Source organism: Theropithecus gelada, chromosome 3 (assembly GCF_003255815.1).
Source record: "Theropithecus gelada isolate Dixy chromosome 3, Tgel_1.0, whole genome shotgun sequence".
Lineage (NCBI taxonomy): Eukaryota > Metazoa > Chordata > Mammalia > Primates > Cercopithecidae > Theropithecus > Theropithecus gelada.
In genome coordinates this window covers 41,680,570-41,702,791 of record NC_037670.1, presented here as the reverse complement: position 1 = coordinate 41,702,791, position 22,222 = coordinate 41,680,570, and the positions used below count along the sequence as shown (strand labels likewise).

General features: G+C 33.6%; 1 protein-coding gene across 7 annotated transcripts in view; it reads left to right on the top strand.

The window, feature by feature from the left end:
• The window catches only part of NCAM2 (neural cell adhesion molecule 2), a 563,771-nt gene that overhangs the window by 399,935 nt on the left and 141,614 nt on the right, over positions 1 to 22,222 (top strand). For 6 of the 7 annotated variants that reach the window (XM_025380697.1, XM_025380702.1, XM_025380699.1 and 3 more), the window contains one exon: positions 769 to 919. In XM_025380697.1, the coding sequence (XP_025236482.1) occupies positions 769 to 919 (151 nt within the window). Of the gene's footprint in view, positions 1 to 768; positions 920 to 12,768; positions 12,840 to 22,222 lie in introns of those variants that run through there. The other variant, XM_025380703.1, reaches the window with a different exon arrangement.

Genomic DNA, 22,222 nt, shown 5'->3' with positions numbered 1-22,222 from the left:
GCAACTGCATGTAAATTTTACTATAACATAATTTGCTTTCTAAAAATATTGGAATATAATGTTTCTGTCCTAGAAGTTTAAATGACTTTTACATGAAGTACCATAAATATTTTCTCACATTTGTTCAACTATACTATCACACTATGGGATGAAATCTGAAGTTCCAACAAGACTTCAGTAAAAGCAATTTATTCCAAGAAAAGTATGTAGTTCAAATAAGTCATAATTATTTATTTAGGCAATCAGGAACTATTTTTAATATAATATGAGAATTTGCCAGTAACTCAAAGGCAAGTAGGATGTTGCCATGTAAATACAGAGAGAAGAAAAGGGAAAAAGTGTAAAACAGATCTGTGAAGAGTATTTATTCAAAGCACAGGATATTGTGGAGAGTACAAGTAATTCAAAATAATTGGAATTGATGACATCTAAATTGTAAAGTGCACTTGGACAGAAAGGTGATACCACATGAGAGGTCTTTAAACATCAGGCTGAGTGATTGGGTTTTATTTGGAGTCACTGAAATGCTTTTTATCATTATACAGCCAGGGTACATGAAACCTTCATGAAGCTATGAGAATGTAAAAAGTGTGCTTTTTTTAAAAAAAACTTATTCTTAGCTATACAAGAAATACTTTCTACATCAGGAATGGTTTCTTTTTTCTTTTTGCCAGAGAAACATAGGAAGTAACATAATGTTATGTGTTTGGTCACCATTTTGCACACACAAGCATAAAACCTTTCTTTTTCCTGAATCGATGTAAACAGAGCCCAGACGGCCGTATCGAAGTCAAAGGGCAGCATGGAAGCTCGTCACTGCATATTAAAGATGTGAAGTTGTCAGATTCAGGGAGATATGACTGTGAAGCTGCAAGTAGAATTGGAGGGCACCAAAAGAGCATGTACCTTGATATTGAATGTAAGTTGCTTTCCTTTTGTATTTTCATTAAAAGAACTTTGTGTGCTTTGAAAAAATATGATTTTTAGAGGAAAACCAAAATATATATGTAGTTCATGTTTCAGTATTTAATGCATAGCTTTAATGCATATCTAAAATATGATTTTTAGAGGAAAACCAAAATATATATGTAGTTCATGTTTCAGTATTTAATGCATAGCTTTAGAGAAAATATAGTAAAATCATTCAGTCAGTTATTGGAGACATCTAGTGGATATTACGAGACATTCCACAGTGCTGTATATTTCATCATTTTGATACTGCTTTTTCTGAAAATGGTGACTTTCTTTTTTTGCAACATTGAACTCAAAACACAATATAAACTGAAAAATATTAATTATCAGTAATTGGTCAATATCACTTTAAATTTTTTTATTTATTTATAATATTTATGATTATGTCTCAGATATGTAGTGTTTACATATCTTATTCAAATTGTTACGCTATTTTACATTTTCCGAAACTATAAATAGTATTTTAAATGCAGTGAAATGTACTCATATGATATCTTATCAAAATAGTGTTTATTTTCTGTCTGGAAGAAAGGACCATGAAGAGGATAGTTTTTAAAATAAATTTAAAAATGTACATAACTATGTGAGATTTGGGAAATGGGAGGGCTAATGTAAGTCAAGCTTTCACAAAACCCCGCTGGTCACTGCATGGAATTTAAAAATAATTTGGTATACATGCTATTTAAAAAGGAAGAAACTTAACATCGTTCTCAATAAATATTTATGAAGCATCAATATTGGAAAGTCTCTGATGCTTGAAAGGACATAGCTGTTCTTAGTGGAATGTATGAGATATTCTTATTGACAAAGTATTTCTATTGGAGCATGTCTAGTACATTAATATTGATAGAATGCAATGGTAACTGTGAAACAAGATGCATTCTCTTATCAAGAATGCCTTCAGAAAGAAAATATTTTCTCAAGAATACACATAAGTTATCTATATTATTTTACATTTTTATAGACTGTGCTTGTCAAGAAATTCATAGAAAAACCAATCAGAAACTTCTAAAGGAAAAAAGGATTATGAAAGGTAGTCAACAATAGAAGGCAACTTCATTCTGACACAAATTACTGACTTCATTTGCTGATATTAGGCAGCTTCTAAAAAAGGCACTTTATCTCCCTCACACTTTCTAAAAAACAGAAAAACGAAAAGCATTGATAATATTGAGAATACACAAAGGAGGAAGTGATGCCAATAACTTATTTAGCTTTTTCCCCTAATAGTTTTTTCTGCTTTTTTCCCATTATTACAGTATATTTCTTTTTCAGATCAACAATATCATTAGCAAATTATGAATGCTTTACACATTTACAGTACATTTGTTATATTTTTAATTAAAATTTGTATTTTTAACCCAAAATTTACTTTATGATTTTTTAAAATGTGAATCTAAATGAATAAAAGAAAACCTTAAGAATGCCAAGATATGATTTATATGAGACCTCCTGGTCTCTTCCACTGTCCTACAAAAGTCCTAGGCAACACATTATCTTAATGAAACTGTATTTAGGGCTTTTCTTCTTTGCATTTCATTTATATTTTAAAACATTTGATATATCATAGGATTAGTACTAAATCTCTGTTGCAGGTACACAGAAAAGTGGAGTTTATGAGAAATGAGCACTGTTGATATTTCCAAAGCACAATAAGGCAGAGTGGCTCATATAAGATATGCTAGTATCAGAATAATAGGACTAGCTAATATGCTAATTAATAGTGTGTTATGTGTCCCTGGGTCCTCAATTTCCTTAGTTATAAAATAAAAGGGTTTAAAGAAGAGACTCTTGGGAGCTATTTATACTCAAGCATTTAAAGATACTTTTATTCAAGCGTATCCACATTCTCCAAAGATGCCCTGGGATTTCTGAATGATTGTCCATGCATGACAGCATAGGTATTTGTATAAAACAAATGAAAACCTAAACTAAGATTATAATTTATATATGTTTATGTTGTAAAACTTGATTGAAAACAGTTCTAAAAACCATACTAGGTCCACGTTAAGCTTCAGGTTTTGTGCTCAGTGATAATGGACACCAAAATGAATAAAACATAGCTCCGCCTTTATTAGAAGTCTACCATCAACTGGAGTTTAAATTAAACCGCAGCATGTATTTAGATTTCAAAGTGAGAATGAAGGAAATATCAAGATAATGTAAAATGCTGATATATAATTACATGAGATTTTTCGTCATTGGTTTTAGCTAGGTAGAAAATAATGGTATAAGCAAACAGCTGTATATTACAATTTGAATTATCTGCTGTTGTAATCTATTCATACCATGAATTAATAACTAACACAAAAATGTACATTGGATACTTTATTTTTCAAGGACTGATTTCTAACAAAGTACAAGTTGCTTTGGATCACATTGCATTCCTTCTTTATAGGTTTAAATATTGGTTTATGTTTCTGCTTAATTATTCTGAGGTAAATGTGTAGACTTCAGCTCACCAGAAAATTATGTAGTTTAGTTTATCTTTTTTAAACAGGGATGAAAGGTCTTGATTTGTAAAAGGATGTTTTGAGAATTCTTTGAATATCCCCTGAGATTATTATTGCCACCATGTTAATTAGAGGGTAACTAGGTTAATATACTTTGAAAAAAAACATTTTTCCTACTATTAAACTATCGTTTAAATGTAACTACTTTTTGTTTTCCCTAAACATTATTTTTCTGCAAATATTGTTGAAAATGAGTTGAATGGCTCTGATAACACTTCACTATTTTTCCTTTTTTTCCAAAATGAAACATTTAAATTTATTCTACTTGAGTGGGGATAATTAGGAAAATAAATATCATCTGTTTTAAGGCATTATTCAAATATATTTAAGTACAATAAAAGCCCATATATCATGTAAAATATGATGAGTTTTGACCTGTGTATACACCACCAAATCTATCATAATCTTCAAGATAAACATTTACACCACCCTCAAGAATTTTCTCAAGTCACTTTAAAATCTGTCCCTACTTTTTACAATTATCCCTAGACATCTATTTACCTACTTTTGATCACTATAATTTAGTTTACATTTACATGTAAGAATGTATATACATGGAATTATGCAGTATTATTTTTAATTTATTTTATTGTCTTTGAAATATACTTATTTACTTTAGGTATAGTTGACAAATAAGAATTGTATATATTTAATGTGTACAAAAGTGATGCTTTTAAAAATATATCATTAACACTATTTTTGATTGACAAACAATAATTGCATACATTTATGGGGTACAATGTGATTTTTGTTATATGTATGTAGTGTTAAATGATTCAGTTAAGCTCATTAACATATCCATTACCTCACCTACCTATTATTTTTATGGTGAGACATTTAAAATTTACTCTTAGTTACTTTGAAAAACACATTATTGTTGACTGTAGTGATCCAGCTGTGCAATAACCCTCAAAACCTATTTCTCCTGTCTATCTGCCTGTCTACCCTTTGATCAATAACACCCCATTTCCTTCCTCCCCGTGCACCCACCCCAGCCTCTGCTGACATAATTTTACTCTCTGTTTCTGTGAGTTAAACTTTATAAGCTTCTACAGTTAAGGAAGATTATGAGGTCGTTGTCTTTCTGTGTCTGGCTTATTTCAGTAAACACGATGTCCTCTGGATTCATCCATGTTGTGCAAATGACAAGATTTATCATTTTTTATATGCTCAATAGTATTCCACTCTGTATCTATACCACATTTCCTTTATCCTTTCATTCACTGATGGACGTTTAGGTTGATTCCGTATCTAGGCTGTTGTGAATAATACTGTCATGAACATGGGACTGCAGACACCTCTACCAGGTACAGATTTCTTTTCCTTTGGGTATAAACCCAGACAAAGGATTCCTGAATTACACGGTGGTTCTCATTTTCTTTTTGGGAGGAACTTTTATACCATTTTCTATGATGGCCGTGTTAATTTACATTCCCAACAACAGTGTTCCTTTTTATCTACTTCCTCTTCAATACTTGTCATTGTTCATCTCTTTCAATAAAGCCATTCTCGTGAAGTGATTTCTCACTGTGGTTTTAATTTGCATTCCCCTAATGAGTAGTGATGCTGGGCACTTTTTTATGTACTTGCCGGCCATTTGTATGTCTTCTTTTGAGAAATACGAGTTAAAGATAATTTGCCCATTTTAAAATCAGGTTGTTTTCTTGATATTGATTTGTTTGAGTTCTTTGTATATTTCAGATATTAACCCTTTATCAGATGTGTGGTTTGCAAATATTTTCTCACATTATTTGAATTGTCTTTGCTGAGCTTTCACAGCTGGCAGACATTGGCATGTGGATGTGTTCATCAATAATTTATACTACTTGTTCCTGTTATTACATCATACAGATATAACAGAGTTTGTTTATCTAGTACCTATTGATGGACATTTTATGTGTTTTTAGTTATTGACTACTATGACAAAAAACCTCTGCGAAGATTTTTGAAGATTGTGTGGATATATAAGTACTATTCTGTGGAATAAATATTTTTCTTTGATTTCTTAAGTTCGAATTTTCAAAAGCAAAGAATTATAATTTTGCTGTAGTCTAGTTTATTAAATTTGTCGAACTGGACTTTTACATGTTATACTATTAGTGTTTTTTTCTGAAAAAATTATTGTTTAATTTAAGGCCATGACAATTTATGTCTATGCTTTCTTTTTAAAAGTTTTGTAGATTTTGGTTTTACCTTAGGGCTGTGATTCATTTTGATTTCATTTTTGTGGAGTAGGTATTCATTGTTTTTCCATGTTTATGTCTAGTTGATCAAGCACTAGTTAATAGAAAGGACTTTTCTTTTTCTAGCTAAGAGTTTGACAAAATTGTTGATCATTTCAGAGTATTAGTTTTCCATTTTGTTAATTCATATTTTCTGTAATCTGTCTGTTTTCCAGTTTGATGATTCCGGCTTTATCTTCATTATTTCCTTTCTTCTGTGTATTTTGAATTCACCTTTCACTTGTTGTAGATTTTTAGGTTGAATCTTAGTATAGTATTTTAGATAATTCTTATGTTCTAATAGAATCACATAACTCCAAATTTTCACTAAGCAGTGCTTTAACTGAATCCCCCAGTATTGTAATATGTTCCATTTTTGTTGTGATTCAATTAAAAATATAATTTTCCTTTTAATTTCATCTTTGGCTCATAGCTATGTATAAGAATCTGTTTAACTTTCCGATATTTGGATTTTTCCTTGATATTTTGCTGTTATTGAGCTCTAATTTAGTTCAGTTGTGCTCAGAAAGCACCTTATTTTTTATTTTTATATGTATTAAGATCTGATTTATATTCAACCATACTATTTGGTGAATAGACGATTATACTTGAAAAGTACATATATTCTGTAGTTGTTGTGTTTTAATGTCAGTTAGATCAAGGTAAATTATGGTATTTGTACTAGTCAGGGTTCCTCAGAGGGACAGAATTTTATATATATATATATATATATATATAAAATTATATATTATATAAATCATATATACACAATATATTACAGAATTATATATATATATATAATAAACTCATATATATATGAGTTTATTAAGGAATATTAACTCATACCATCACAGGGTGCCACAATAAGCCATCTGCAGGCTGAGGACCAAGAAAGCCAGTCCGAATTCCATAGCTGAAGAACTTGGAGTCCGATGTTCGAGGACAGGAGGCATCCAGCATGGAAGAAAGATGTAGGCTGAGGGCTAGGCCAGTCTAGTCTTTTCACGTTTTTCTGCCTGCTTTATATTCTGGCCATACTGGCAGCTGATTAGATGGTGCCCACCCAGATTAAGGGTGAGTCTGCCTCTCCCAGTCCACTGACTCAAATGTTAATCTCCTTTGGCAACACCCTCACAGACACACCCAAGATCAATACTTTGCATCCTTCAATCCAATCAAGGTGACCCTCAGTATTAACCATCACAGCATTGTTTTAAACTTCTGTCCTTACTAAATTTTGAATATAGCTCTTCTATCACATTAAGAGGTATTAAAATCTTCTACCACGACTGCGAACTATTTTTTCTCTCTTTTGTTGCTCTTTGCATTATGTATTTGGAGGCTTACAATGAGGCACATACACATTTGTACTTTGTGTGTTGTGTTACTTTCCTGTTGCTGCTGTAATCAATTACAAAAGACTTAGTTGTATAATAAAACAAACTTACTGTCTTAACCATTTTGAAAGTCAGAGGTCTGAAGTGATTCTCAGTGGGTTAAAATCGAGTGTGGGTTGGGCTGTGTTCCCTTGTGGAAGCTCCAGGATTCTGTTATCTTGCTTTATTTCAGCTTCTCAGAGGCTGCCCACATTCCTTGACTCATGGATTCCTTCCATCCTCAGAGCCTACAACGGCAGATCTCATCTTTCTCGCATCGTATCACTCTGACTCCGTTTTCTCCTTCACAAGTCCATCTCTGCCTCAGACTTTCTTGCAATTAATTGCATCCACTTGGATAATTCAAGATAATCTTCTCATGTCAACATCTTTACCTTAGTCATAGCTGGTAATATGTTTGCAGTTTCTGAAGGTAAAGATGTTAGTATCTTTGGGAGGTCATTATTCTCCCCCCTGTTTGTGTCATTATGAATTTCCCCTTTTATTGGGATAAAATATCTCTTTTTCTCTGCTGATCTCTCACTTGACATATCTTAGCTAATAATCAAATATCTACGCTAGCCCTCTTATGCTTTTTGTTTGGATAACATTTTCCATTCATTTACTTTTAACCTATCTGCATTTTTATGTGAAGTTAAAATGTGTCGTTTTAGGCAGCATATGATAGAATATTGCTTTCTCATTGACTGTAAATCTACCTTATAATTGGAGTGTTTAAACAAGCAGTCAGTAATTAACAGGATCAGGGAATAAATATTTTACTTTTTCTGGGCTACATACAGTCTCTGCCATATTTTTTTTTTTTCTCTTGTAAACCACGAAAAAAGTAAAGACCATCCTCATCTCTAAGCCACATATAAAAGAAGCCCTTGGGCAAGACTTTGCCCATGGGCTGTAATTTGCCATCCACTGGTTTGCCATCCACTGGTCTATTAAATTTAATCCCATTGTTGATACTCTTTCATTTAGGCCTACAATTTTTATTTATCTTCGGTTTTATTCCTATGTTTTTTCACATTCTGTGCCCATTTTTCTGCCTTCTATTGAATTATTCAAAGTTTTAGTATTTTATTTTAATTTATATATTGGCAATATTTGTGGGTTTTGTTTTGTTTCATTTTATTTTGTTTTAGATGATTCTATAGGAATTATAAGATACAAACCTACATTTTGAGAGTCTCCTTGAAATAGACTGGAGTTCATATTTTGACACTTTACATAAAATGTGAAACATTGCAACCATATGGATTCCTTACGCACACCTTGTCTAGCTTTCTTTTCGACGTCATGCATTACATCTAAAATCATTGAAAATCCCATCAGGAATTATGATAATTTTTCTTTTAAGTAGTTACAAATATTTTAAAGAACTAAAGAGAAAAAAATATTGTATACGTATTCATCTATATGTGGTTTCTTTGTTCTCCCTTCATTTTTGAAGATCCCAATTTATGTTTTTCATCTGAAAAAGTTTCTTCTCCATTTCTTTGAGAGCAGATTTTCTGGAGATAAATTCCATTTATTTATCTTTCCTCAAATGTCCACTACACCTCTTCCTTCCTGTTTCTGAAGGATTGTTTTTCTTTGCCCTTGAGAATTCTACGTTGACATTTCTTTAAGCTTGGGGTTTCACTATCTTCTAGTCTCCTATGTTTTCTGTTTTATATATATATATAAAATACTTTAAGTTCTAGGGTACATGTGTGCACGTGCAGGTTTGTTACATAGGTATACATGTGGCATGTTGATGTTCTCACTCATAGGTGGGAATTGAACAATGAGAACACTTGGACACAGGAAGTAGTCTCCTATGTTTTCAAAGAGAAAACCACATAAATTGACTCATTGTTCCTTCATGTGCCATGTATTATTTTATCTAACTGCTTTAAAGCTATTTTCTTTACCTTTGTTATTTATCAGTTTGATTAGGATGAGTCTAAGTGTTGCTTGTTTGAAATTTCTTGTTTGGAGTGTACTGAGCTTCTGGAATGTGGGGATTTCTATTTGTCAACATGCTTGAGCCACGGTTTCTTTCTGGCCACTATTTCTTCAATTTGTGTGTGTGTGTGTAATCTCTTACTCATCTCTGGGACTTTACGTACACATACGTTATACCCTTTGAAATTGTTTCACAGGCTCATGAGATACCTCTCAGTTTTATCTATCTCATTTCTCACTGCCCTTCCAATTAGGTAATGTTCCCTTATTTCCTCTTCAAATTAACTGACTCTTTACTCCACCATCTCATTTCTGCTGTTGAGTCAATAGTGAATTTTTGGTTTTATCTCAGATATTATTATTATTTATTTATTTATTTATTTTTAAGATGGAGTCTTGCTCTGTTGCCCAGGCTGGAATGCAATGGCGTGATCTCCGCTCACTGCAACCTTCGCCTCCTGGGTTCAAGCGATTCTCCTCCCCCAACCTTCCGACTAACTGGGATTACAGGTGCGTGCCACCATGCCCAGCTAATTTTTTTTTTTTTTTTTTTGTAGTTTTAGTAGAGACGGGGTTTCACTATCTTGGCCAGGCTGGTCTCAAACTCCTGGCCTCGTGATCCACCTGCCTCAGCCTCCCAAAGAGCTGGGATTCAGGCAGGAGCCACTGTGACTGCCCCAGATACTTTTTTTTTTTTTTTTTGGTTCCAATATTTCAATTTGCTCTATTTTATTCTTTCTGTCTTTTTACTGAGAAGTCCTATAGTTTGATCCATTTCATTTTATCTATTTTAGAATATATACATTTTCTTCACCTCATAAATGATAAGCAGAGCTGCTCTAAAATAGTTGCTCTAAAATCTACTATCTGATAAATTCAGCATCTAGGTCATTTTAGCATTTGCATATGTTCGTGGTATTTTTCCTTTACAATTCACCTCATTGTTCTGATTGTCAAAAAATATTGAATCGTGTCCTGGATATTGTAAATATTATGTTGTGCGTTCTCTGCATCTTTAGATAAACATCTGGGGATTTTATTTTTCAAGCAGTTAATCACCTCTAAGTTTTGTGTTCCATCCTGTCAGCAGTGACTCAAAACCTCTAGTGATTTCTCGAAGCTTTTGCTATGCTGGCTTGTGCATGCAGAGCTAGGGAATAGACTGAAATTTCTGTGGGTTTATACTCAGAATGTTGACATACCCTTCTCTGTCTCCTATCTGAGATTACCCTCACACTCTCCAACATGATGTATGCTTCTTTCCAAGATACCTCTGTCCTTCTGGACAAGTTTTAGTTACCATGATCACTTTGAACCTCCTCAACTAGGGCTTGTCCTCTGGGAAAAGTCTTGAGAGAAAAATAAAGAAAAAAAAATGGAAACTAGTTTTCATTTCCCATCACAATCTTCCTGATTTTTTTTTCCTCTTAAGAACCCTTGGATAGTTGTTTTTTAAATTTATTTCATATTATTTTCAGAGTTCTAAATTCTTATTAGTAGTGAAGATATACTATCTTGGGTTTCAGCTGCCATTATATAATGAGAAATCTTTATATATTCTACTTCTAATACAACTTTAAAGCGTAAATATATTTGGTATGTGTAACCAATAACCTACATGTTTTAGTTTCAGTTTTCAGCAGTATTTTTATTATTTTTCTTTTATAAAATTTATTATTCAAATTGGTTAGAGTATTTTACATCATATATTCTCAGAAACATTATGTTTGTAATGTAAGATGTTTAAACTACAAAATTTTAAAAAATGTTTAAGTATCTTTTCTTTCTGTCAGTGTATCAGTCCTTTGGACAGTCAGTTTTGTTTAATATTTTCTTCATTAGCCTGGTGTTTGTTGACATGTTTACATATAGACAAAAACTTCATGAAAACTGTAATAAGTTTACTGGTAGATATATAAGTATTTTAAATTTTAATTTGAAAGATACTCTAACTTTAGCTGAATTTAGAGTTATATGTTTAAAGTCTTAAATAGTATCCTTTAACTCTAAAACGTTATTTCTACTCATACAGAATGAATTTCACATAAAGCAAAAGAAAATCTTTAAGATCACTAAACAAATTCTCAAATTTTATCATGGATTCTATTTACATATTTTATTTTTTATTTCTATTGAAAGTTTTTTTTTTCTTATGGATCTAACCTATGCTTGATGAATGCCATATTTAGAGTGTCTGGTTATTAATGTCTTCCATGTTTGTTATAAATTACTTGTGAGTCTCTAGCAGCCTAGTTTCCTTTTTGATTAATCTGAATTCTTATAGTATTTCTTTACATACATTCATGAAAATTTATCATTTTTCACAAAGTTACTAATGAATTCCAGGAAAATACCAAATATATTGGAAATCTACCTCACTTTTCCAAACTTTTGCTACATTTAAGAATACATTTTTAACTTTAGCATGATACTGATTTGCTTGTATATTTGCCTAGTCTCTTCACTATTGTACAGATACAAGATTATTACCTTCTAAGTGACTTATAATTAATTAAAAGACCAAATCACGTAGTAAATAATGTTTAAAGTAGATGAATATGATGATAGAAAATTCACTTATAGTAAATTATATAAATATGCTAGTGAAAGATTGATGAATACTTAAGTAGAAAGTAATATAATTCTTTTTTTATTTATTTATTTTTGAGGCAGAGTCTCGCTCTGTCCCCCAGGCTGGAGTGCAGTGGCCGGATCTCAGCTCACTGCAAGCTCTGCCTCCCAGGTTCCTGCCATTCTCCTGCCTCAGCCTCCCAAGTAGCTGGGACTACAGTCACCCGCCACTGCGCCGGGCTAATTTTTTGTATTTTTAGTAGAGATGGGGTTTCACCGTGGTCTCAATCTCCTGACCTTGTGATCCGCCCGCCTCGGCCTCCCAAAGTGTTGGGATTACAGGCGTGAGCCACCGCGCCCGGCCGTAATATAATTCTTAATATTTATTTCATTAGTTGCTACAGTTGAGGTTTCATTTTTTGTAATAGAAATAGAGAAAATATCACAAGATATATGTCTACATTTAGTGGGATATTGGGTTAAATAACCATTTGGAATATGTTACCATGATTGTAATTTAAAATTTAGCCTATCCTCTCTTTTAGTTACACTTCTAGTAAACCTGTATGATTGTATTATGAAAGTTGAAACTTGTTTTTTGTTTTACAGTTATGCCACCACTATTTATTAAATCTTAATTCTCCTTATGTGAAGATTATGACACATTTTTAGTTGTATATTGCAATCAATTGCCCATGATATATGCAGAAGTTGTCTACTAAGTATATTTTTTGGCAGTTGAAACCTGATTTGTCATTAAATATTTTATTTAGCAACAAATTCATAATAGTAATAAACCTCTTAGTACCTTATATGAAAGGCCGCAGAAAGCTATTGTTGTAAATAAATATTTTCCTATTAGTAAAGTTCAGAATAGTTTTGTTATGCATCATTGCCATCAAAGTTGTATGGAGACAAAAAATTACAAAGATATTACACAATGTTAAACACACACACACACACACAGAGACACACACCCCAGAACAATCTTATACTACCTGTACCAAGCAACTACAGGTTAATATTGCTAAGAGTGAGTAGAAAAGAGTCAAACCATTTATAATTTGATAGAAGCAGCATTTACTGTAATAGCACTAAACTTAAGGTGTTAGAAGATTAAGCCTCTTTTTGCTCAAAACCTCTTTTGTGTTTCAGCTTAAGCAGATTTCCTGGCATTCTGCCAGTTCATTTTCAACATTTCAGAGGCATTACTTTACTAAGAAGCAGGAGTTGAACTAAAGTTCTAATTTCTAAAACGAAGGAGATAACAGGCATGTGATATACAGTTTAATGCAGTAAGCACTGGTTACATAGTACATTTGATTACAAGTAGAATATCATTAAGTTTTGTGACTAGGTAATCATTACATAGTAACTATTAATTAGACTCAATTATTTTATGTATACATTTAATTTAACAGTTACATGCTAACAATGCATGCTAAGAAATATTAGAAAATTTCATTGACATTTTTTTTTTCTATTTGAGCTTGCTGCACCTGCCTTTAATTCTCCTTAGACATAATGGTGATTTGTAAATGCATTTTCTCCTGTGGCCTAAAAGAGGGATTTAGCAGTATCGATACATTCTAGGTTATGGTTACATTAAGTAATCCCATAACACAGAATCATGTTACTTATTTACATGCTGTCCATATAATTAACAGATGTGTGCTTTATTGAGTAATACTTAACTCAAATTCTCTCAATATAACAGTGAATATACATTCTCTCAATATAACAGTGATTTTACTAGCATGATTGGTTAGATGTATAGGATGAGGTAAATAAGATGCGAACATGATTTAAACATTTAACGAAACTTATTTCAGTAAACACTTAGACATTAGAAAAATTCCTTGGTCGTAGCAGACATATATTTTATATCTGCGATTAAAATCTTGTCTTATGACCCTGACTTTTACACTCGCCATAGCACATTTAAGCCAATGAAACTTTAAAGAAGATGGCTCATTTGCAGACATAAATTGGTTCTACTGCCTGCAACTATTTAGGTTTTATGTCCAGTATGGTAATTTCAAGGACAGCAACTGAGAAAAATGTAAAGCATATCTCTTCATCCAGAAGATAAAAAGAACAGAACATTAAAAAAAGAAAGGTGAAAAGCCTTTTTTTGTTAAGATGTATATTTTTAACCCAAACTTTAGGTGAACCCCCTGGGAAAATGTGAAATACCACATTCTTCATGCGCATCGATACTATCGTTTATCCTCGTTTTATAACATTTTTGTCTCTCTGACAGGTTTTATTTGATTCAGATCAGATCTTGTTAAAATGTATTTCAGAGATAATGGTAATGAAAATTTTTAAGGAACTTTAGGAAATACTCAATCCTTGAGATGATAAGCCTTAGAAGTGAACAAACAGCAAACAAATCAATAAAAATAGATATTTTGTAACTGGATTTATCACTGCCTCCTGGCATCTGTTTAACTCTAACAGCCAGGAATACTGATGTCTGCTTGAACCTTGCCCTTGCTTTCTATCCTTTCTCTGGAATGAAGACTTGCCCTAGGAATCCCAGTTCTTGGTGGGACAATGAATATCTTAGTTCAAGCTGCTATAATAAAATAGCATAGATAGGGTGGGTTGAACAACAAACACTTATTTCTGCAAATCTAGGGGCTGGAAGTTGGAGATTAGGATGCTAGCAGGGTTGGGTGATTGGTAAGGGCCCTCTTTTTGGTTATGTACTGGCATGTACATGGCATGGCCTTTACTTGGTGCACATACACACACACAGACACACACACACACACACACACACACACACAAATCTGGTGTCCCTTTCTCTTTTTATAAGGGCACTAATCCCATCACAGGTGTTTCATCCTCATAACCTCACTTAAACCTAACTGCTCCCCAAAGGCCCTAACTCCAAAGACCATTCATTACTTTGAGGGTTAGGAATTTAACATAGGAATTTAGGGAGGACACAAGCATTCAGTCCATAGCAGTGAGCTTTCTGGGTTTACCAGAGAAGGCGCCTCACACATAGGAGAAGTACAGAATTTCCACAACGTGAGGGGACAGTAAGTCATCTGCCACAAGGTCTTAGTGTATCTTTCAGGATATTCAAGACAAAAAAAATCAGTGAAGTCGGTAAAGGCTCAGCATAATGTGATCTCAGCCTCACACTGTTCATGTGGATCTAATCCTAAAACATTGGTTAATTCATTTAAATTACCAAGTTTCAATTTCCTATTTTGTAAAGTGAAAGAGACTTATCTATGAATTAAGGCATACTGTGGTTAGGGTTGTAATTAAATATTTTCAACAATATGAATCAGCCATATAGTACACACCAAGCCCTTTTCTAGGATTTTAGTATATAGAATTGAATAAAGCAAACAAACATCCCTGCTTTCATGGACATTGGCAAGAGAAACCAATGATTTTAAAAAATAAAGTAGAAAAATGCATAATGTGGGAAACAATGAGAAAGTCTAAGGAAGAAAAAAGTAAAACAGTGCAATGAGACACATCAGTCAGCTTGCCATAATAATTATGCATAATAAACACCCCAAAACACAGTGTCATACGATAATTATCACGTTGGAAACTGCTGATCAAAGCCAGGTTTGAATAAGGAGCTCAGCTTCAAACAGCAATGCCTGACTCATTGGTATGGATCCAGTAACACATATAACCAAGCTGAGGAAGCAGTGAGTACAGAGAGGATATTATCATCTTATGGTGATGGCAGAAGCACAAGAAAATAAGCCCAACAACAAAGACATATTTAGAGTGTTTGTTCACATCACATCCAAAAATGTCATGTGGCTACGCCAAACATCAGTTCATCAGGGTAGTACACTAGCCTTCTATTCGGAGGTCTTTTGGAGTGGAATTTTGCTGAACAATTTAATCCATATCAGACGTATATGCCTGTGGGTGAAATTTTGGATAGATGAAGAAAATACGGTAAGAGAGGGACCAGCTGCAAATGTAGGAAAAGAACATACCAGGCAGAGGGAACAAGGGCAGATTATTCAAGCAAGAGCAATTCTAGGAAATTCAAGAGGCAGCGCAGAGGCTAATGTTGCTGAAGCTGAATGAGCAAGGGTCACAGAGGAGGGGAAGATGAGGCCGTGAAGTTAACGAGATGCCAGATGTTATAGAGACATGCCGTCCAGTCCGGCAGCCACTTGTTACATGTGGCTTTGGAGCACTAAAAGTGCTGCCAGTACAACTGAGCAACTGAAATTTTGGTTTTGTTTTACTTTAATTAACTCAAATTTAAAATATGATGCTCGATTTAGTTATTGGAAAACTTTGTAGTAATTTTGAAACAAATTGGGTATGTGAATCTGCGTATTCAGTTGTACATTATATAAAATCCAAAGGCAGAAGAGGCTTTCCCAGTACAAATCTAGTGGCTTATTTGAGATATGCTGTAAGTGTAAAATACACAATAGGTTTTGAAATCTTAGAACAAAAAAAATAAAGGTATAAAATATCTCACTATATCTCACTAATGTTGTTACTTATTTTTAATTTATATGGATATGTATTAGTTGTATGTATTTAAGGGGTCCATGTTACATTCCAGTGCAAGCAAAAAATGTGTAATCATCAAATCTGGGTAACTGGGATATCCATCATTTCAAACATCTATCATTTCTTTGTGTTGAGAACTCTATGAGTCTGTTCTCACGCTGCTAGTAAAGACATACCCGAGACTGGGTAACTTATAAAGGAAAAAGATGTAATCGACTCACAGTTCCACATGACTGCAGGGAGGCCTCACAATCATGGCTGAAGGCAAATGAGGCGCGAAGTCATCTTACATGGTGGCAGGCAAGAGAGTGTGTGCACGGGAACTTCCCTTTAAAAAAGCATCAGATCTTATGAGACTTAGTCACTATCCACAAGAACAGCCCTGGAAAGACCCACTCTCATGATTCAGTCCCCTCCCACCAGTCCCCTTCCATGACACGCGGGAATTATGGGAGCTACAATTCAAGATGAGATTTGGGTAGGGACACAGCCAAACCATATCGGGAACATTCTAAGTCTTATAGCTATTTTGACATATACAATAAGTTATCGTTAACTATAGTTGCCCTCTTGTGCTACTGAACCCTACATGTTATTCCTCCTATCTAACTATAATTTTGTACCAATTAACAAATCTCTCTTTATTTTTCCCTGCCCAGTATCCTTTCCAGCCTCTGGGAACCACCATTCTATTCTTCATCCATGAGATCAATTTTTTTCAGCTCCCACATATAAGTGAGAATATTGCCTTTTAGCTAAGCCTGACTTACTTCACTCAGTGTCCTCCGGTTTCATCTATATTGCTGCAAATGATAAGATTTCATTCTCTTTTATGACTGAATAGCATTCCATAGTGTACATATCTCACATTTTCTTTATCCATTCATGCATTGGTGAACACTTAGGTTGATTCTGTATCGTGGCTATTGTTATTATTATGAGGCGGAGTCTCGCTCTGTCGCCAGGCTATAGTGCAGTGGCACGATCTCGGCTCACTGCAACCTCCGCCTCCCTGGGTCAGGCAATTCTCTTGCCTCAGCCTCCCGAGTAGTTGGGACTACAGTCACGTGCCACCACACCCAGCTAATTTTTGTATTTTTATCAGAGACAGGATTTCACCATATTGGCCAGTATGGTCTCAATCTCTTGACCTCGTGATCTGCCCGCCTTGGCCTCCCAAAGTGCTGGGATTACAGGCGTGAGCCACCGCACCACCTGGCTACTATTTTTTTATATTGACTACATGTTGAAATTATACCACTCTAAATATATTCATTATATTATTACAATTAATTTGACCTTTATTCTGTTTCTTTTTCAGTATGGCTCTGAGAAAATTTAACATTGCATAGGTGGCTCCCATTGCCATTGTCTATATTAGCAGCACTAATATAGAGCTTTATAATATTAAGGAGGACTTTAAAAAGGATGAGAGGCCCCTGGAGAGTTTTGATCAGAGGTGCAAGCAATCTTCTCAGATCATATGTTAAGAGAATGACGTTTGCTACAGAGCTGAGAATAGACTGAAAGGGGTACGAAGGCAGAAGCAAGAAACAAACACCAGTAGGGAGACCATTGCAATACATCCAGTGAATTTCATAGTATTATTCTAATTTGACATCACTTTAATATAAATTTATGTAACTATTGGTGAACATCCTTTTAAAAAGAACAAATAACATATTCAGCATATATTAATTAGAATGGATTACACTAAAGACAAGAATTGAGTTTATTATATATTTTTCTTTATTCAAAGTATTTCAAGAATTTATAAAAACAACTCATTGACTGTATTTTTGAGAAATGCATGCAATTCTAGAAAGCAAGAGAAAAACATTAATCACAGGGAAATATTACATTCTAGGTATAATGTAAAATTGTGTGTTTTTTATGCTAAATGCATGGTCAAAAGAGTAATGTGCTTAGTTTTAAAATAGTGTTCACCTTTGTGAAAATATGCACATTTATATTTTTCTCTAAGTGGTTTCCAACTTGCTTGGATAATCATCACGTATTAATAAGAAAAACAAACTATTTCTGTAAGTTGTTTTATAATTATTCAAGAAGAAAATTGTATTTCTGTATCTTCGATTAAAAACCTTTGATTTTAGTTATTCAATTTAATAATAGTCAAGTGTGGTAGTGCATGCCTGTAATCACACCTCCTCAGGAGGCTTAGGCAGGAGGATCATTTGAACACAGAAGTTCAAGACCAGCCTGAGCAATACAGCGAGACCCCATCTCAAGTAATAATAGTAATAATAGAAATAATAATAAATAACATTTCTTGTACAACATTAGAAATAGACTGTTAGTATTTTTCAAACATGCAAATAATTGAACATACTTACAAATATTTCAGTAAGCCTAGGGGACCAGAATCTACTTATGTAGAATAGCTGAGAAAGCATCATAAAATAACATATAACTTAATGTGCTTAGAAGAAAATATGTGTCATAGATAGTATACAAATGAGCAATAAGAGAAAAAACCCTTTGAAAGGTAACATCATCACAGTATTTTGAAGTAGAACCTAAGGAGGAGATAATATTGAATCTGAATCTAATACAACATTAAAACAATAATGATCAGATAATTAATCTGAATCAAATGTGATATTAAAACATATATGACTAATTCAAATTAGTGTATTTATTCACATAGATCCCTTCATTTCAAGCTCACCAGCACTAAAATGTCTTCTCTCTGCTTTAGTATTGTGGACATTAAAAATTTCCTGCCCTTGGAATGAGGATGAAGTCTTGATCAGAGCAAATCTCCTCTTTAAATAATTATTGTTAGTACTCTTGGTATCTCAAAATTCGTCACATGCATCAGAATTTGAAACATTTCTGGTTATGTAAAAGTTATTTTATTATCATCTTCTTTGTTTAAATGATCTTTGATGTTTCTTGGGCCGCTAATAATTTTGCTGAGATTGTAAGAGCAATTATCAATGAGTTCAGTCTAATGCCAAAAAAAAAAAAAAAAAAAAAAAAGAATTCTAATTTTTTAAAAACGTTTAAATTCAGGGGTACAAGTACAGGTTTGTTACATAGGTAAACCTGAGTCAGAGGGGGTTTTTTTGTGTGTATACAGATTATTTCATCATCCAGGTATTAAGCCTAGTACCTATTAGTTATTTGTCCTGATCCTCTCCCCCCACACCCTCCACCCTTTGATAGTTCTCAGTGTGTTGTTCCCCTGTATGTGTCCATGTATTCTCATCATTTAACTCCAACTTATAAGTGAGAACATGCATTGGTTGTCTGTTCCTAAGTTAGTTTGCTAAGGATAATGTCCTCCAGCTCCATCTAGGTCCCTGCAGAGGACATGACATAATTCTTTTTTATGGCCACATAGTATTCTGGGATGAACTTGTACCACATTTTCTTTATCCAGTCTATCATTGATGGACATTTAGGTTGAGTCCATGTCTTTACTATTGTGATAGTGCTGCAGTGAACATACAAATGCATGTGTCTTTATACTAGAATGATTTACATTCCTTTGGGTATATACCCAGTAATGGGATTGCTGGGTCAAATGCTGTTTCTGTCTTTAGGTTTTGAAGAATCCCCACACAGTCTTCCACAATGGCTGAACTGATATACACTACCATCAACAGTGTAACAGTGTTCCTTTTCCTCCACAACCTAGCCAGGGTCTATTGTTGTTGACTTTTTAATAATAGTGATTCTCACTGATGTGAGATGGGTATCTCATTGTGGTTTCGATTTGCATTTCCCTAGTGATCAGTGATGTTGAGCTTTTTATCAAATGATTGTTGGCCACATGTATGTCCTCTTTTGAGAAGTGTCTGTTCATGTTCTTTGCCCACTTTTTAATGGTTTTTTTTTTCTTGTAAATTTGTTTAAGTTTCTTATAGATGCTAGATATTAGACCTTTGTCAGATGCATAGTTTGAAAAAATTTTCTTCCATTCTGTAGGTTGTCTGTTTATTCTGTTGATACTCTATTTTGCTGTGCAGAAGCTCTTTAGTTTCATTATATCCCATTTGTCAACTTTTGCTATTGTTGCGACTGATTTTGGCATCTTCATCATGAAATCTTTGCCGTATTTATGTCCTGAATGGTATTATCTAGGTTGCCTTCCAGGGTTTTTATATTTTGAGATTTACATATAAGTCTTTCATCCATCTTGGGTTAATTTTTGTATACAGTATAAGGAAGGGGTCCACTTTCAGTCTTCTGCATATGGCTAGCCAGCTATCCCAGCACCATTTGTTGAATAGGGAATCCTTTTCCCATTGCTTGTTTTTGTGAAGTTTGTTGAAGATCGATAGTTACAGATGTGCGTTCTTATTTCTGGGTTCTCTATTCTGCTCCATTGGTTTGTATGTCTGCTCTTGTATCAGTACCATGCTGTTTTGGTTACTGTAGCCCTGTAGTTTTTCTGTGATTTTTTTCAGATAGCATAAAATGATTAATTTCTATGATACAAATACTAGGGTATCATCAATGCTAAAACAGTTGTCCTGTACAATTTTTTCTTACCGGACCAAAATTTTTTGTTTTGGCACCTTATTTTAATTATTCTAAGAGATCTTTATTAACCTAATAAGTATTGGATATATAAAATTTAAAGATCATATCTTAATAAACCAAGATTTTAATTTTATTTAGGTATATGCAGGTTTGCTTTGAAATGCAAATTATGAAATAAACCGGCATTATTAGTATTTATAAAACAACTTGAATACTGATATATCTATATCACCAATAATTCTTCCTTTGATAACTCAGAAGTTTTTATGAAAGAGGTTCATTTAAGCTTTGTTTTCTAAATACATAGGTGAAATTATACTTAAAGATGATACAGCTATTCACGAAAAATTCAATTACATAATGTAAAAAATAGAAGACAAATTAGCCATTAGAAGTAAAGCTACAATATTTTTATTAGTATTTTATATATTATTTGAGGGAGGAAAGATATTCTGATGAGAAAAGGGGGAATAATGTTAGAAATATGAATAATTCACCTTACTTATCAAATTTTTCTTATGGCCAATAAAGATTTTATCATGAATGAAACTCAAATTAGAGAGAAAGCCAGTGTGTGCTAAGAAGTCACATATAGGTATTCCTTAATAAAAATTACTCTTACGATTCAAGGATCATAAAATATGCTGAGATTTATGCATAACTTGGCTGTTCAAAATTAGAACAAACACTGCATATCCAGTGTTACGGTTAACTGGCAGTAAGCACACATCTAATTTAGTATTCCACATAGCCATTAGAATTCCCATGGTACATGGACTGAATCCAGTTAATTGCCATAGCTTTTTCTACATATGACAGAACACAGAGAACTGAATCTATGAAATCATTAATTGAATTATCCTTTAAATCTGCCAAAGGATATATTAGTTTTTACTCCCTTGGTAGCTTCCCTCAGCATAAATCCAATGAGAAAATGTAAATGACTGAAAAAAAAAAAGTCAGAGTGTTACAGGTTGTTTTAAATGTAGAGTTAAACCTTAGTTAATGTATAGGGCCAGCTTCTCTACAAAATAATAATAAAGGTCTAAGCAAGACAGTGTGTTACAATAGATATAACACTGGATTGAAGTCCAGGTTTCTGTGTCTTTAGAAATGTCAAACAAATGTAGGTGTATTTCTCATCCTCTTTTAAATGGAGTGATGACATCTAGAATACATACTTATCCTGGTTTTCATTCATCGATTTTACTGTTATTGACTGAATAGGTACTTATATTTAGGTGCTGTAGAAGAACTGAGAGGCAAGTAACATTGTTCTTTCCCTCACTGAATTTGTAAATTAGGCTGACCGGGTGTGGTGGTTCATGCCTGTAATCCCGACACTTTGGGAGGCCGAGGCAGATGGATGACCTGAAGTCAGGAGTTCGAGACCAGCCTGGGCAACATGGTGAAGCCCCATCTCTATTAAGAATACCAAAAAATTAGCTAAGCCTGGTGGTGCATGCCTATAATCCCAGCTCTTGAGAGGCTGATGTAGGAGCATCACTTGAACCCGGGAAGAAGAGGTGGCAGTTAGACGAGATCATGCCACTGCACTCCTGGTCCATAAGTGGGG